A 17,050-nucleotide genomic window follows, 5' to 3' on the forward strand; every position below is an offset into this window, starting at 1 on the left:
ACTTGCACCCACACCTTTTTAAAGGTGCACTTTGAATATTTGCCTATGATAATAGATATGTCGGTGTTTTTTTAGGTGCTAATGTAAATGCAAAGGATTCGGCTTGGCTCACACCTGTGCACAGGGCTGTTTCTTCACGCCATGAGGTAAATTGCAAACTCTTGTAAAAGTAATGTATTGTTAAATTGCGTGTGTTGTGCTGCAGCTAGAAACAGTCATCAAGAATGCCTGTACTTTATCAGCCCACACATATAAAAAAGTAAGCTGATTCATTTATGAAATCTATTTAAAATGCCATAGTACATTTGTAATTTATAATAAATACTGTTTATTTCTGTTGGGTAGGGTTATAGTTCAATACAAACATAGGTGCAGATATTAAAATAAATATAATCCAACTTGAACTGACTGCAAATAAAAACTTTAAAAAAAATAAAAAAATTTAGTTTACAAGTATAGCCAATCTTTGTTCCTCTTTAACTCTACTTTACAAATAGAGAGCAGTCTCTCTCCTCGTGAAACACTCTGCAGACGTCAACGCGCGGGACAAATACTGGCAAACTCCACTACATGTTGCTGCTGCTAATCGAGCTAATAAATGCGCAGAGACGTTGATACCGCTAGTGAAGAATGTCAACATTGCGGATCGCACAGGACGCACTGCCCTTCATCATGCTGTGCTCAGTGGAAACCTGGAGGTATATACGTGATTGACACATAACCCTGTCTGAAATTCTCTTTACACTTCGGTGAAAAGCATCTCTGAAAAGAGTCTGAACAGCAAATATAAAAAAAAAGTGTTTAATACATAAGTGAATCATCACAGAGCAGGTTATTCCACTCTCTCCTCTACATTTTATCGATGTGGCTTTTTTCTCCAGCAATGTCTTTTATTTTCACAGATGGTGCTCATGCTTTTAAACAAAAGAGCTCACCATGGTATATGTGATAAGAAAGAGAGGCAACCTATTATGTATTCATCTTTCCTGGGTAAGTTGCAGATATATTAAATACTATCCTGCTATTTTTTTATTTTATTTTTTTTCTAATTAGTAGTGGTAGTAGGCGATTACCACCACCTTTGAGTGGGGTTTTGTTTCTTTTGGTTGGTATTGGTTCTTCTACCTTACTTTTCTCTGTGTAATAGTTCTCCTAAAGTCACCCAGACAATTTCATTTCAATGAAGTAGACGTGTTGCAGTGCTTATGTAAGCTCGAGGTCAAACATTGCTGTTTTGCATAAAGGGTGATGTTTAACTTAAAGGGTTAAGCACACCACTAGTGTCTCTTATACTAACAACTGCTAAAGGCACCTCTGCTGCACTGAGTAAAACTGTTGTGATGTTGCAGCTCATAGAAAAGTATTGGGTTTAATGCTTTCTTATAGAAAGCAGTGGATGCCTCGTGTGGTGCTTGCTGCAGAACTTTGGATTGAACAACCACCGGAGTAAGCCGGAGACTCTTTGAGTCTCAAAGATGGGAAAAATGGCTCATACGTATAAATGTGCGAACTGGCATCAGTGCTTTAGGTTTGCTCTTTCCTCCCTTAGATTGTTTTTGCGCGAGTGGATCAGCGTTAATGTAGGTTCATCTAGTATACATATTTTCTCTTGCGTTTCATGGGACAGGAAACGCATTTTTGCATTCCATTTGACCGGAAGTTGTTCCTTTTGGACTCCAATTAGCAATGTTTCATTTTTCAATTATACTTTACTATTTTTTCCTGCCTCTCCCTCATTGGACACTCATAGGTAAGCTAATAATGTACATATGTGTCTTATTATTTGAATGATTTTGTTTTAATCACTAACGTAAATGTGTAAGTTTATTATTGGTTGATCATTTGCACTGCTTGATATAGATAGATCTATAGATGGATATATTTGACTGTGGTGTTAGCTTGACAAAGACCTCTTAGGTCAAAACGTTGCTGCTCTTTTCTGTTTTATTCAAAACTGCCTGGGGTGTGAACGCCTTCAATGCCTGGAGATATTTTATTTTTTTGTCTCAAAGATGGAAAAAGGCAAGTAAAAAAATAAATGTAAAAGTATGTCCGTAACGAAGGACAGAAGCACTATATATTGTTGGGAATGCAGGATTGTATTACTAATACTATAGTGTTCTCTTTAATAATGAGGAAGGTGAAGGCTGAAAGACACGTGGGAGAAAAATGAATGTAAAAGTAATCTGTCCTATGCTACTGTGACAATAAATACAATAAATTATCAACTCCTTGCATATTCTGATGATAGTATTATGTTTAAGAAAAATATCCAAACATCTGACACTGTTAACCTTTTTTTAATTTGCTTTGCTGAATGTGATGTGTGTTAGACCTCTTTACACTGCACCATTTTGAGTTGGGGCCCTTTTCTATTCAAGGACACTTGGAAATTACAAAGCTGTTGATTTCTCGGGGAGCTGATGCAATGTCAAAGGATAAGAAGGGTTATACTCCTCTCCATGCAGCTGCTTGTAGTGGACAGGTTGATGTGTTGAAGTATTTGTTAAAACTTGGTGTGGAGGTGAGTTTTTAGTTTTTTAATAGTTTGTTAAAACTGTAACATTTTAAGGGGTGGATCTCCTCACTTGACTACACTACTTTAAAGGGACACTATAGTCACCAAAACAACAACAGCTTAAGGCCTTTAAAACTGTGCCAACAGACTTTTGTGCATTTCAATTTCACTCAAAGTGCGTAATATCAAAATAGTGCTTATTTGATATTGTGCAAAAATAGCAACAACTTGTGCATAATAAACTGCAAATCCAAAGTGCAAGTGCTTATTGTGCCAATTTACACACTATATATAGGATATACTTGCAATGTACGTAGTTCAACATGAAAAAGAAAAACCTAAAAACAGTGTAATACTGTAAATACACCAAATATAAAAAGAACCAGATGTGTTTAGCACTCACAAACGTTGAGCAGGTAAGCCTTCGGTGCAGAAAGATGGACAGCCGTGATCAAATTGAACAATCTTTATTTCAATTTAAAATCAAAAAGGCACTGCCTCACCAGTCCCTCGGACAAGCTTCCAAAAGTCCTCTGTTACCAGCTGCCGGCACTTCTGGATTCCTGGAATGTTTGCGCTCGTAACAGGGGACAGTTTTTTTTTTTTGTTTTTTTTTTTTTAAAACTTGGTTTATAATATATGGCCGATTATCTCTTTAATGCCCTGTATATGCAAGCACAACAAAATATATATATATATTTTTTTTTTTTGTATTTTGTCTGCATTCTCTAGCAATGCATATATAACCATTTTAGGGGTGTTACAAAATAACTTTCTAACATTTCTGTCTTGGCAGATTGATGAACCAAATTGCTTTGGGAACACTGCCCTCCACATTGCCTGTTACATGGGACAAGATTCTGTGGCCACTGAACTTGTTAATTATGGCTCCAATGTCAACCAACCCAATGAGAAAGGTTTCACCCCTCTGCACTTTGCTGCAGTTTCTACCAATGGAGCTTTGTGTCTGGAGCTTCTTGTAAACAATGGGGCAGACGTTAATTTTCAGGTAAAATTTGTTCATGTAAATGGTTTTTCAAAACAAGTGTGGCACTCTTTTATTTTTTTTGTTTTGAGGTATGGCTTATGTCTCCCTATAAAACCCTTGTGGAAATTTGTGCATCCTGCGCTACACTAGCTGGATTATTCTCTAAAGTCCTACTGGCCCTGTATCTAATTGGGCAAAACCATCCGTCTGCATATAGGGTCTTTCAGAGTGCAAAATCCAGGTGATATTCACGCTTTTTTTTTTTTTTTTTTTTATTATTTTTTTTTTTTTATTATATAGCAATGTCTGGATTATTTCAGATTCTGTGTTCAGCTGCTCTGAACTCAACCAAGCACCTGAAATTCAAATCCGGATTTAACTTTTTAAAAAAATATCCGCTAGCGTCAGGCGACCAAAAGCAGATAGTGTCTGTCCGACAGCAACTAAGATGCAGTCTAACCCTGTAATGTAATTATTGCAGTTTATCATAAACTGCCATTAACATTGCAGGGTTAAGGGGACTGGGACACTGCACCCACACTTCTTCAATGACCTGAAGTGGTCTGGGTGCCTATAGTCTGTTTAATTTATATACTAAAGTTGGATGATGCAGTGACCTGAATTCTTTCCTGTAGTGCTGACAAATTGTTACTCTGATTCCCCCCACTATTTTGTGGTGATTAGTGGGAACAACCATCACACCACTCAGCAAATGTGGCTATTTGTGTATATGTATAATTGTCCCACCTTTACCCTATATACTATACTAGATTTTTATTTAAAAACAAAAAAAAAGTTTTTAATCTTGTTTGTTTTATTTTGTATTCATGTTTTTAAGGTATCCATTATTTATTTTCTACAAAATAGAATACTGATGGAACGGAGACCCTCAATGACCACTTTAGGACAATACATAAAAAAAAAAAAGTGAAGGATCTCTAAAGTCCCTATAATTCGGTAATCTCTTTAGACTACCGAAAGGGACTCAGGTTTTCAATATAGGTACTTGGTTATTCACTTTTGTCTGACATTGAGAAATAAGGAAATGTGTTCTTTATTCATCCTGCATCACTTTAGAGCGTGATTTATCTATGAATAGGTTTTTGTTAACATTCATTTATTAAAGACAAAATAAAAGATGTGTTTTAGTCATTATAGTTCCACATTTTTATTCTTTTCTTTTGTTTAGCCTTATTTAAATGGGTAAACCTCTGAGCTGGGTGGGCAACTTTTCTAGACTTAAGGATTTTGTTGTCAATGTTTCCCTCCAGATTTTCAGTTCATTTTCCCCCCCATTTGAACTGTCATACCCCAAATAACTTAACTTGAGCATAAGATGCGGTCTATGCAGTTTTGCTAGCAAATGTATAGTTAAGGAGAGAAAACCTTTTTAAAACCTAGGTTTTATTTTCACAGCTGCCTCCTGAGCTTAGCAAATTTGTGAATTACGTATTTATATTTGAAATAAGTCTTCTTGAGTCTGTCCTGCACCCATCGCATTATTAACTTCTAAATCACAGCACATGAACTTAATGGCTCTTGATATGAAAGCCGTAGTCCCATCTGGGCTATTGGAAGGTTTTAAGATTGGTTAAGCATAACATGATTTGTGGAAAGTGATTTTAAATATCAATGTTGTGTTTTAAAGTTAAGCCATTCCAATCCCAGAGGTCTAGTAGTCACCTGCCACTTTTTGTTCTTCTCCATTATACTCATCATAGCCAGCAACAAAACTCACTGATTAATTGTTTTAAAAAATATATATATATATTTTTAACCAGTTCATTTTCTGTGAGCATATGTGTATTTTGTGCTTAATTGTTTAGAAATACTATATCATTTTTATAATTTTTTATTATAATTTTTTATTTTTTGCAGAGTAAAGATGGAAAGAGCCCTTTACATATGGCTGCCATCCATGGACGGTTTACACGCTCTCAGATTTTAATACAGAATGGTAGGTGCCTGTTGCATCACACCTCTCTTTTGGCAGAAAATGTTCAGACAAATGGCATTGCTCACTTCTATTCTTTGTAGGTGGTGAAATAGATTGTGTCGACAAATACGGCAATACACCTTTGCACGTCGCTGCTAGATATGGCCATGAGCTGCTAATTAGTACGTTGATGACAAATGGTGCTGATACTGCAAGGTGAGTGTTCAGAGAAATCAGATTTCACACCTTTTTATAAGCGAGATATCATAGCAGAAGTGCTGCAACTAAATTTAGAAAATATAGGCACTCTCCAGTGCCAGGAAATCATATCCTTTTTTTCTGGCACTGCAGGACCCTGCAGTGCCCTTCTCCCTCCCACCCCACCATCCCATGTTGCTGAAGGTGTTAAAGCCTCTTCAGTGACTTACCGGAATCCAGCGGCGCTGGGTCAGGCTCTGCCCACGCTCCTCCCCCGCCGATGTCAGCCAGCGGGGGAGACCGCATGCGCGCGTTAGACCTCCCTATAGGAAAGCATTATTCAATGCTTTCCTATGGGGATTCCGGCGACGCTGAAGGTTCTCATGCATAGCGTCGTTTTAAAACACTTTTTGTGTTCTAAGAACACGAAAGTCCCTCTAGAGACAGCCACTAGAGGACTTAAGCCTGCAAGGTAATTATTGTAGTTTATAACACCTGCAATAATTAAACTTGCAGGGTTAAGGGTGGTGGGAGTTGGCACCCAGACCACTGCAATGGGCAAAAGTGGTCTGGGTGCCTGGATTGTCCTAAGCCTTGTAAGTTATTCTGTCCTAAAACACACAAAGAAATTAAATAAATAAAACGGTGTACAGTGACATTTCCACTAGATATGGAGATTAAAGACTTCTAGATTATACACATATATGCTAACATTTGGGTTTGCATGCATCCATGTCAAGAGTTAAAATGTATGCTGCTCACTAGAGATCTAAAACAGTGTACATTTTATAGCATATTGGCTAGCAGAACATTCAGTGTTCTTTGTGGATCATTCTTCATTGGGTAACATATAGCCCTATTCTTTATCAAAATATAGCCTTCTAAGGCTGTAATTTATTCATGCTAGAGGTTTAATTTGTATCATGTTTTCCTTTTTCTCAGGCGTGGTGTACATGGCATGTTTCCGCTTCACTTAGCTGTTCTCTTTGGTTTCTCAGACTGTTGCCGTAAGCTACTTTCCTCAGGTAAGAGATTTTTTAAAATTAACTACTGGAATGTGTGCTAACCATAATGGAAATATAATACGTGAAAATACAGTCCATATGTTAGCGTTTTGTCTGCAATCTGCATTGTGATGCGACTTAGCATAGTCCCCTGGATTGGAGCTACTTGTTTTAGAGCTTCGACTCGAGCTCTGCAAAGCATTTTGCTCATGCTAATTTACCAGTAAATATCCTGGCATCAGATCTCTGTGCCTGCTTGTTATATTGAGATGGACCTGGTAAACCATTTTCTTTCCTTTCCAGGTCAGTTGTACAGTATAGTGTCGTCGCTTAGCAATGAGCATGTGCTGTCTGCTGGCTTTGATATTAACACGCCTGACAACCTTGGGAGGACCTGCCTCCATGCTGCTGCTTCAGGAGGGTGAGTCTTATTTGTGAAAGTAGCCCTTCATTGTAATGCTAACATTCGGTGTACCTAAATAACGCTTTAGGATTATATATTTTTTTTTATAGAGATATCTAAAAAAGATAATTTAAGGTAAACTAAGCAGTGAAATGCGTATTGATGTGTTGATACATTCAATATTACCGTTGTAAAACATTTAATTTCAGTTGTGCTACTCTAGGCTGCTGAAAGAGTATCTTTTTTTTTTTTTTTTTTTTTGCAAGATCACTTCTTAATGTAGAAAAAGAGCATGTTACATAGATTAAAAAAGGCCTGGCGTATAATTTGTCAATAACAAATCAATGTGTTGTATTACTTTTTGGACATTTAAATTGACTCTCCAGTCACAAGTGTTTCTCCTTTGCTCTATTTTAGAAATGTTGAATGTCTTAATTTGCTGTCAAGCAGTGGTGCTGATTTGAGGAGACAGGATAAGTTCGGAAGGTAAACATTCTGCCTATATCTTATTTTAATTTGGATTGGCCCTTAAAGCAAGATTAAGTGCTGTAGGTACTGATGTCCCTTTTGCTTGATTTATTCACTACAAGCATCACTCCTCCCACTACCCTTTTTTGCCAGCCAATGTAAGTAGTAAACTTTTTGACACCGCCTCCCTCCACTGCTGATGGAGAGTCAGAAGCTCTTTTTCAACGGAATCCTACACAGCATGGGTTAGTTCATTGGCTGCGAGTGATCAGTTGATGCTCTCAACCAGTGAGCTAACTTTAGATTGCTAACTCAGGAGAGCTAATGGCTTCTGGCTTATTGTTTGTAGTAGAGGTGGGAAGCAGTGCCTAATGTACCCCAGGTAAGAAGTCAAACTATTCAATTGTTTGATGCTTTACAATGGGTGGTGCTAGGGCGCTTCTTACAATTAACTGTACAGGGCGCTCTACAGTTATAGCGTGCTGGATAGTTTGATGTTTGTAGTGTTGCTTTTTGCATCTTGTGCTGATTTAATTTGGCTCAATTCTCTTGCATGTATTGTCAAAATGGATCTGTTCACAGTATTCACAAACAACCAAATCCTAACCTAATCACGGGAAATGGATACCCTGCTATTTTCAAATGGATCTCATAATTGCAGTGTAAAAAAAAAATGAAGTACAAATGGGAAAAGTAATTGAAGGTTCTCACATTTGTTATCCTGCACAGTATAATGCTAGTCATAGTCTGTGTTTGATTGGTCATGTGTGAAGTTTACTGTGCATGTGTCCTGTGTCCCCAGTATTTGTGTTTTTTGTTTGGGGGCACATATTTTCTGACAATCTAAAAAGTACTCTTTTTATTCAGTGTTCCTTTTTAATGGTGTTTTTCTTTGTTTTTCATTCTAAAGCTCATAATGCAACCAAATCACTGACTAGTTATGTCAAGGACCCAAATCAACTAACTTGCATATGTTTTATATTGTTTTAGGACTCCGTTGCACTATGCTGCTGCCAATGGTAGCTACCAGTGCACCGTAAATTTGGTCACTGCTGGAGCCAGTGTTAATGAGGCAGACTTTAAAGGCTGCACCCCCTTACACTATGCTGCTGCTTCTGATACCTACAGGAGGTGAGTGACTGGCACATTCTAGGTTTGTTTTATGTTCCTGACCTTATTCGTAAATCTTGGAAGATCTCTAGGTTATGCATAATTGTCACATTACCTATGTAAACTTACTTTCACAGATATAGATGTTCAAGGCCTATTCAGAATGCTTTTTGAGTTGTGACTGTTTAGGACAAAATGCCTAATTTGGAAAATTCTCCACCTTGATATACACAGTTTGACTATGTTGCCCTGAGTATTGCATCAGACCACATTTAACAGTGATATGTACCCCTATGTTCACATGGGTGCAAGTACTGTGAAATATGTAAATATTTAATGTTTAAAGTGACTGTCATCTCTAACATGCCTTTCTCCTATTGGTTACCCTGCTGTTCTTTCAGAATCTGTAATTTCATTTCTGATCTAGTTCTCTTTGAAACGTAAAACAAAGTAGTCCCTACTTTGTCTTTTAAGTATTTGTCAAGCGTAGGAATAATCTACAAGATAAAGTACTTATGTTTCTAAAGCAAAATAAATCAGAAATTGGGAAAATATCTGGTCGTGGAAGAGGAAATAATAGGAGAAAGGTTTGTTTGATGTCAGACACTTTAAAAGAGGAACGACAAGTTCCCTAGACAATTTATTTATCCCTATATTTAAAAAAATATATATGCATTTGTGAGGCATGAAAAGTACAATTAAAGGAACACAAACTTGTTTTCCTGATTCTATAGTGTTAACATCACTATCTAACATCCTCCCCTCTCACCCCCACCAACCTAAATATCATAAAATCCAACCTTTATTTCAGTCTGCTGGTACTGGTTCTGCCCCGTCTGCCTTCTGGGCTTGCATCAGAAGTGGTGATCTCAGCCAATCACAAAGCTTTCCCATAGGAAAGCATTGGATTGGCTGAGATTGCCAGGGAGGTTGGGCAGTGGGTGGGGCCACACACCACCCTGGCCAATCAGCATCTCCTCATAAAGATCCATTGAATTAATGCATCTCTGAGGAAAGTTCAGTGTCTCCATGCAAAGGTGTCCCTTTAAATGTAGAAATCAATAATTAATTTTGCAGTTGGACACCGCCTTTTTAGCCCCCGGTCAGTCTTTCTAATAACCAGTCCTTTGCACTTGGCAGTCAGTAAAGAGAAAGCATACAGAAGAGGAAAAAAAATGGTTAACCACTCCTGTTGCTTTGCAATATTTGTTCTGAAATTGTTTTAGTTGGTTTATGATGTAATTTGCTGGCTTGTAGTGTTATGTTCTAAATCTTTAATATGCATTTTTAAAAGAAAACAGAGCATCTCCTGAAAACCAACACCTTTCATTTTCTTTCAATTAATGTTATCAATGTTAACAGAGTTTAGTGAATTAACTGTTCTCCTTTCAATTAGTTGATTTTGGTGTGATATTTGAAATGACCAATGTAAAAGTTTGGGTAAAACTGACGTTTTAACTGACTTGTGGTGTTTTCTACACAAAGCATAATTGCAAATGAAGGGGTGAATATTTCAGAATCTGAAAGGTGTTCAAGAAGAAATGCTTGCTTACAATTACATGGGTTTTTGTTGGATTGTTTTGTAGTTTTACTTATCCACTCTTCTTCCTCCTCCCGTGTGCTTACTATTCCTTCTCAGAGTGGACACACACTCTGGGACAAGCCAGGAGCCGGACGAAGAGCTGCTGAAAGCCTCGCAACAGAAGGAGGCTTTCTTGTGAGTCGCATGTTTGCTTGGCATGTGTTCGGCAAAATGATCGCCGATCTCATTTTACCACACTTATATTATTTACTCACATACACAGGAAGCCAAAAAATAAACCTAACCGTGATTGTTAGAAAACCTCCGGTCTCATAAAAATGTAAATACATATCCACAATATTTTAGCTTAATATAAGGATTTCTTCATTATGCTAATAAATTCTGCAATAACGCTAGTTCAGTTCCCATTTTTCCACTAGAGCACTGCACACTCAGTATATGTTCGTTAATTAAATTATTGGCTAGGTGCATGTTTTGGGAAGTAAAGACCTTCCTTAATGCTGACATTTGCTTGTTTTTCATGGATGCCTTTTCTTTTTCTTAGCTGCCTAGAATTCCTGCTGGATAAAAATGCCGATGCGTCATTACGTGATAAACAGGGATATGCTGCTGTACATTATGCAGCTGCATATGGCAACAGACAGAATCTGGAACTGGTGAGTAAAATAAAAAATTTTAATGTAAGGAAAATCTTATTTATTTTTATTTTTAAGCCTTCTTTGTAGTTTTCTTTTAAAGGCTCGTGTGATATCACAAAAAGCATAACCATTATGGTGTGCCATAGTAGTTATTGTGCCAGTAATGCCCAGCTCCTGACTCGTAAATAGTCAGAATGTTTTAGAACAGAGGATCTCTGCCTAAGCTGGCCCTGAACTGCAGGACCAGAAGAGGTGGCAATTACAGATTACAGGCTCTCCTGGAGTCTGTAATGATTGGTGATGGCAGACCCTTAATAAGTGCTTGGATTGTTTATAATGCCTACTAACCACATGTTATGCTTGTGTGGTGTGTATCAGTTGGTTCCCACTAGATCAAAATAAATATCCTGCTTACATAAACTAGGTAATGTAAAAAAAATTTCATATGCTTTGCTTCGAATACCAAGCACATCCTTAACGTATGTATGCATATGTGTGAATATATGTGATATATGTGTGTGTGTGTATATATATATATATATAATTTTTTTTTATTTTTTTAAAACTTTGCATCATAGTTCAGCAGATATATCTGTGTCCATTTAGTACTTTTGTCTTCTTTTTCAGCTCCTTGAAATGTCCTTTAATTGTTTGGAAGATGTGGAAAGCACTGTACCAGTTAGCCCTTTGCACTTAGCTGTAAGTAATATTTTTCTTTTTTTTTTTGTCAATCTGTATTTTATTGAGGCATATATGAAGGGTACAGAATAAAGAAAGGGAAATGCAAGGGTATTTCACATGAAATAAGAGTAATACAGCGATAACATTGTCATTTACATTTCCGGATTATATTTGCCTCATTTTTATTTTATAAGACTCAGAACAGAAGCGTGTTGTAAACAAACAATCTAAGCATGTTGCAGGGTTAACCCATATTAGACAGTAGCCTGAGTATTTGCACGTTTTTAGGTTATTAACCAGCTGAGTTAGGCGATTATACTGTCAGCGAAGACATGTTTAGAACAACAGGTAACAAGTAACGCTTAGCAATTAGAGATTAAACATAGTAGTATCATTAAACTGCCTTCATGTTTCAGGGTTATGGTATGTTGAGGCTACGACACGTACATACTCATGATATTGGACCATAGGTTAAGATAGGCATCTGATCACTAGCTATACATGCTAAGTAGGTCTGCCAACAGGTTGGTACGAGTAAATGAAAAGCTTATGGTATGATTAAAAGTAACATCAGAATATTCATGCATATATAGCGTATGTTCTTGTTGGGGAGGAGAATTCTAAAAGATAAATGAGAGGGAGAAACATGACTAGTATAACGAGTGCTTTAGCAAGATTATATAATAAGTACATGGAAAACTGATTTGTGATGTGGCTATCCACAAATTAGGCAGATTCAAATAGTCCAGCATACATAAGTGAGAGTTCAAACGGGGCACAGAGGGCTGTGTGACATAGGATACCATGCCTGGCTTTGAGTCCTGTTCCCCCTGGTCAGCCGATGCCGTGTTGGGGCTGTGTCAGTCGGTGCGGTTGGTGTAGTCTCAGAGCGCGCAGCAGGCCTTTGTCGGAAGGCTTCTGGGCAGCAAGGGATGGGCCTTGTCGCTGGGTCAGGTGCCCCCATGCTAGTGTGTGTGCTGGTATGTGTGATTCACAGACCTGGGGACATGTCGGTGCCGGATCTGGTCTCCTCCGGGGGTAGGCGGTGGAGCCTGTTATTGTCTGGCTCCGGGTGCGGTTGGCCTGTGTCCGGCGTAGGTGAGGCAGTGGCGTGGTACCTCTTGGAGCGCTCTGCCCAGGTAGAGTTGTGGCAGGGGGTCGTGCTGCTTGTGGTGTCTTGCGCTTGTGGGGCGTGCGGCGTATGGTTCGCCGCCTAGATGGGGTTCTGCCGCAGGTGCCTGTGAGATCGTTGGCGTACCCTGCTGTAGGTAGGTGAGGCTGTCTGTGGCTTTAAGGCTACCCCTTGCTCCTCTTCTCCGCAGGGTCTGACAGGGCCCGTTCCGGCCTGGTCTCGGTGCATGAGGGTAGGCAGATAGTTGTGATGGCGGTTTTCGTCCAGCTCCGGGTACCAGCTTCTCCTGCAGCCTCGTCCAAAAGTCTGCAAACAGTTGGTCGATGCGGGCTGGCAGGTCGTCGCTCAGTAGCTGTGGGCCAGTTTGGTACCCTTTTGTCTTTCCCCTGCAGGCAGCCGCCATGTTGAATAGGTGCTGTGACTCTTTGAGTGCAACGTTATCCGCCATTTTGGAGGCCTTGACTCCCGCCTTGTTTGGTAGGGTCGCAGGCTTGGTCGTGGGGCATGGAGTCAGTTCTTCTCCTCCGTGCGGGGACCGGGATATCCCCCACCGGTCCATGGGGGGGGGGGGGAGGGGGAGGGTGTACATGTGTATTTCTTGTGCGCTGCAGTTGGAATCCGGCGGGAAGGCGGCTGTCCTTCCCCCCTACTTCCAGTAGGCCTCATTATACCGCCGCGGTTCCCGGTCCAGTCAGGCTTCAAATTTGGTACCGGCATGTTCGTGGTCGCTTCCCCCAGCTCACAGGCAGGTTTGTGGGAAAATTGCGGCAGTTAAACTCCAGATTTCTGCAGAATTAGGGCCCACACTGCAGGAGCTCAAGCAATGTGCGTCTAGTTAGCTTGCTTGTTCGGCTCCGCCCCCCCAGCTGTAAGTAATATTATGCTTGATTAATCATTTAAATATATTGTTACTTGCTTCCTTTAGTTTAGATTACATAGCTGCATGAGGTTTATTTTATAAAAAAACAAAGAACTGGACTGTCCAGTGACCTTAAATAAAATGTAACTTTTAATGAATTATCAATATAAAAAGATAGGATTTTAATGAATTCTCAATATATTAAGAGCTGGAGAGATATCGAGCTCTAGACGGACATAACATAAAAGAAAGAGAGAAAGAAAACGTTAATAAACGTATGTGTCCCTACTGGGATAATAAATTTCTCAGACTGCATGTGCAGACTTATACTGTATGGTTATGCTGAGAAATAATAACTGGTCTCTATGTATCAGTGACACAGAGTCGTCTGAGCAGAGTGTCTGAGTTTGATATGAGAGACGTACAGAGTGCTGGTAGTAGTTCGTGCAGGGAGACTCCCTGGAGAATATCAGAATACCGTGCCGCAGTCAGTACAAAGATAATAGTAGGGTCACAGAAAAATGAAAAATATATATACAAATAGACAGTCAGACAGGTAACGCCAGAGATATAATAGGGTGAGTTTTACTGTCTAAGTCCCGAAAGGGGGTGAGATATTCTGATAAATATCAGGTCTGGACCTCATAAATTGTCCAGAACAGACAGATCATGTTAATACTCTGGACTGGCCTGTACTGCCTTTTAATGGTGTAACTTAGTTGGCTAGAGGTCCCTGCCTCTGCCTAACAACATCTGGTGATGTGGACACGTAGTATAAGAGCATAGATGTCCCCAAAAAAAAAAATTCAAATAGGGAGAGCTGAACGAGACGTCTGTCTCTGGAAATCAGTTAGTATAATACCATAGTACTAACTCCTGCTAGATCGCAGGTCCGCAATAAATGAGGGTCTAAAGACTCACTGGTATACTCTGCAAAGATTATAGAGGTTTTAAACAGATTACTGAAGTTCAAGTTAAATAGTCCGGCTAGCACCCCGGCAAGTTACTAAGATTCTGATCAGCTGGTCTGACTCAGTCAAAATACACAGCCTGTCATTATCTAACTGTAAGAGGCCGCTAGTGAAATGCTTAGCTCGGGCTAAATGCCTTCTCTTTGATAGATTAGAGTCAAAAAACCCCACTAGTTAATACTGCAGAGATAGCTCAAAGTAACTACAGATTCCTAGAGCTTTCTAAAGATCATGTCAATTAGTCTGGCTCGGTGGAATAGGTGCAGCTTGTCAAATGCAGCTACACGGAACAGAGCTCCGCAGTAAATGAGGGTCTGGAGACTCACTGGTACATACTGTCAAGATTACTAAGGATTGCAACAGGTACTCAGATTTAAATAAACTTTGTCTGGCTAGTCCCCAGCAGATAACTAAGAATCTTGATGAACTTGTCTAGTTCGGTATGACTACACAGCTAGTCGCTAGTCAAAATGCTTTGCATGAGTTAGATAACTTCTCTTCCATGGTTCAGAGTCTGAAGACCCGCTAGTATATACTGCGGAGATTACTAAAAGTAACTCTAGACTTCTAAAGATTACTAAAATACAGCTCAATTAATCTGGCTCAATAGATTTACTACGGCTTGTCCAAAGTAGTTTACACAAAACGAAAGCCCCAAAACGAAAGGCTTTCGTTTTGTGTAAACTACTTTGGACAAGCCGTAGTAAATCTATTGAGCCAGATTAATTGAGCTGTATTTTAGTAATCTTTAGAAGTCTAGAGTTACTTTTAGTAATCTCCGCAGTATATACTAGCGGGTCTTCAGACTCTGAACCATGGAAGAGAAGTTATCTAACTCATGCAAAGCATTTTGACTAGCGACTAGCTGTGTAGTCATACCGAACTAGACAAGTTCATCAAGATTCTTAGTTATCTGCTGGGGACTAGCCAGACAAAGTTTATTTAAATCTGAGTACCTGTTGCAATCCTTAGTAATCTTGACAGTATGTACCAGTGAGTCTCCAGACCCTCATTTACTGCGGAGCTCTGTTCCGTGTAGCTGCATTTGACAAGCTGCACCTATTCCACCGAGCCAGACTAATTGACATGATCTTTAGAAAGCTCTAGGAATCTGTAGTTACTTTGAGCTATCTCTGCAGTATTAACTAGTGGGGTTTTTTGACTCTAATCTATCAAAGAGAAGGCATTTAGCCCGAGCTAAGCATTTCACTAGCGGCCTCTTACAGTTAGATAATGACAGGCTGTGTATTTTGACTGAGTCAGACCAGCTGATCAGAATCTTAGTAACTTGCCGGGGTGCTAGCCGGACTATTTAACTTGAACTTCAGTAATCTGTTTAAAACCTCTATAATCTTTGCAGAGTATACCAGTGAGTCTTTAGACCCTCATTTATTGCGGACCTGCGATCTAGCAGGAGTTAGTACTATGGTATTATACTAACTGATTTCCAGAGACAGACGTCTCGTTCAGCTCTCCCTATTTGAATTTTTTTTTTTGGGGACATCTATGCTCTTATACTACGTGTCCACATCACCAGATGTTGTTAGGCAGAGGCAGGGACCTCTAGCCAACTAAGTTACACCATTAAAAGGCAGTACAGGCCAGTCCAGAGTATTAACATGATCTGTCTGTTCTGGACAATTTATGAGGTCCAGACCTGATATTTATCAGAATATCTCACCCCCTTTCGGGACTTAGACAGTAAAACTCACCCTATTATATCTCTGGCGTTACCTGTCTGACTGTCTATTTGTATATATATTTTTCATTTTTCTGTGACCCTACTATTATCTTTGTACTGACTGCGGCACGGTATTCTGATATTCTCCAGGGAGTCTCCCTGCACGAACTACTACCAGCACTCTGTACGTCTCTCATATCAAACTCAGACACTCTGCTCAGACGACTCTGTGTCACTGATACATAGAGACCAGTTATTATTTCTCAGCATAACCATACAGTATAAGTCTGCACATGCAGTCTGAGAAATTTATTATCCCAGTAGGGACACATACGTTTATTAACGTTTTCTTTCTCTCTTTCTTTTATGTTATGTCCGTCTAGAGCTCGATATCTCTCCAGCTCTTAATATATTGAGAATTCATTAAAATCCTATCTTTTTATATTGATAATTCATTAAAAGTTACATTTTATTTAAGGTCACTGGACAGTCCAGTTCTTTGTTTTTTCATTCAGTTCTATGGGTTAACCCCTTCATTCACTGTCCAGCTACTCTATTTAGCAGCTTCATCCTACCTTCTACGTAGGTTTATTTTATATAAGCAGAGTAATTTAAATAAAAATCGAACCAACCTATTGCCCTGAATCGATCGGTCGAACGCATCTTTTGACTATAAATATTACGCATATCTGCAAGTTACAGGGTCATTGCCAGTAAACTATTTTATTTAATGGCTAGTTGGCAAGTGTAGTGTGTGTTTTTTTTAATTTTTCTTTCTGATTCTAAGGAGTATGAGATTTGAAGATTTTAATAGATTTTTATGGTGATACCCCTATATGTCCTAGAATTTGCTGTTCTTTTCGGTTCAATTCTAAACATGTTTATTGAGGAAGAGGCACTGTGTATTTTTAATTTATCCA

General features: G+C 39.1%; 1 protein-coding gene across 1 annotated transcript in view; it reads left to right on the forward strand.

Annotated features, from left to right (window-relative positions):
* Positions 1 to 17,050, forward strand: part of ANKRD52 (ankyrin repeat domain 52) — an 86,616-nt gene that overhangs the window by 38,041 nt on the left and 31,525 nt on the right. Inside the window, exons 4-17 of the mRNA XM_063444744.1 lie at positions 76 to 146; positions 498 to 698; positions 903 to 990; positions 2,382 to 2,524; positions 3,315 to 3,527; positions 5,385 to 5,463; positions 5,544 to 5,658; positions 6,583 to 6,665; positions 6,948 to 7,065; positions 7,465 to 7,533; positions 8,506 to 8,646; positions 10,265 to 10,342; positions 10,713 to 10,824; positions 11,434 to 11,505. Of these exons, the coding sequence (XP_063300814.1) occupies positions 76 to 146; positions 498 to 698; positions 903 to 990; positions 2,382 to 2,524; positions 3,315 to 3,527; positions 5,385 to 5,463; positions 5,544 to 5,658; positions 6,583 to 6,665; positions 6,948 to 7,065; positions 7,465 to 7,533; positions 8,506 to 8,646; positions 10,265 to 10,342; positions 10,713 to 10,824; positions 11,434 to 11,505 (1,583 nt within the window). The remainder of the gene's footprint in view (positions 1 to 75; positions 147 to 497; positions 699 to 902; positions 991 to 2,381; positions 2,525 to 3,314; positions 3,528 to 5,384; positions 5,464 to 5,543; positions 5,659 to 6,582; positions 6,666 to 6,947; positions 7,066 to 7,464; positions 7,534 to 8,505; positions 8,647 to 10,264; positions 10,343 to 10,712; positions 10,825 to 11,433; positions 11,506 to 17,050) is intronic.

This window comes from Pelobates fuscus, chromosome 1 (genome assembly GCF_036172605.1).
Source record: "Pelobates fuscus isolate aPelFus1 chromosome 1, aPelFus1.pri, whole genome shotgun sequence".
In the NCBI taxonomy this organism is placed as follows: Eukaryota; Metazoa; Chordata; class Amphibia; order Anura; family Pelobatidae; genus Pelobates; species Pelobates fuscus.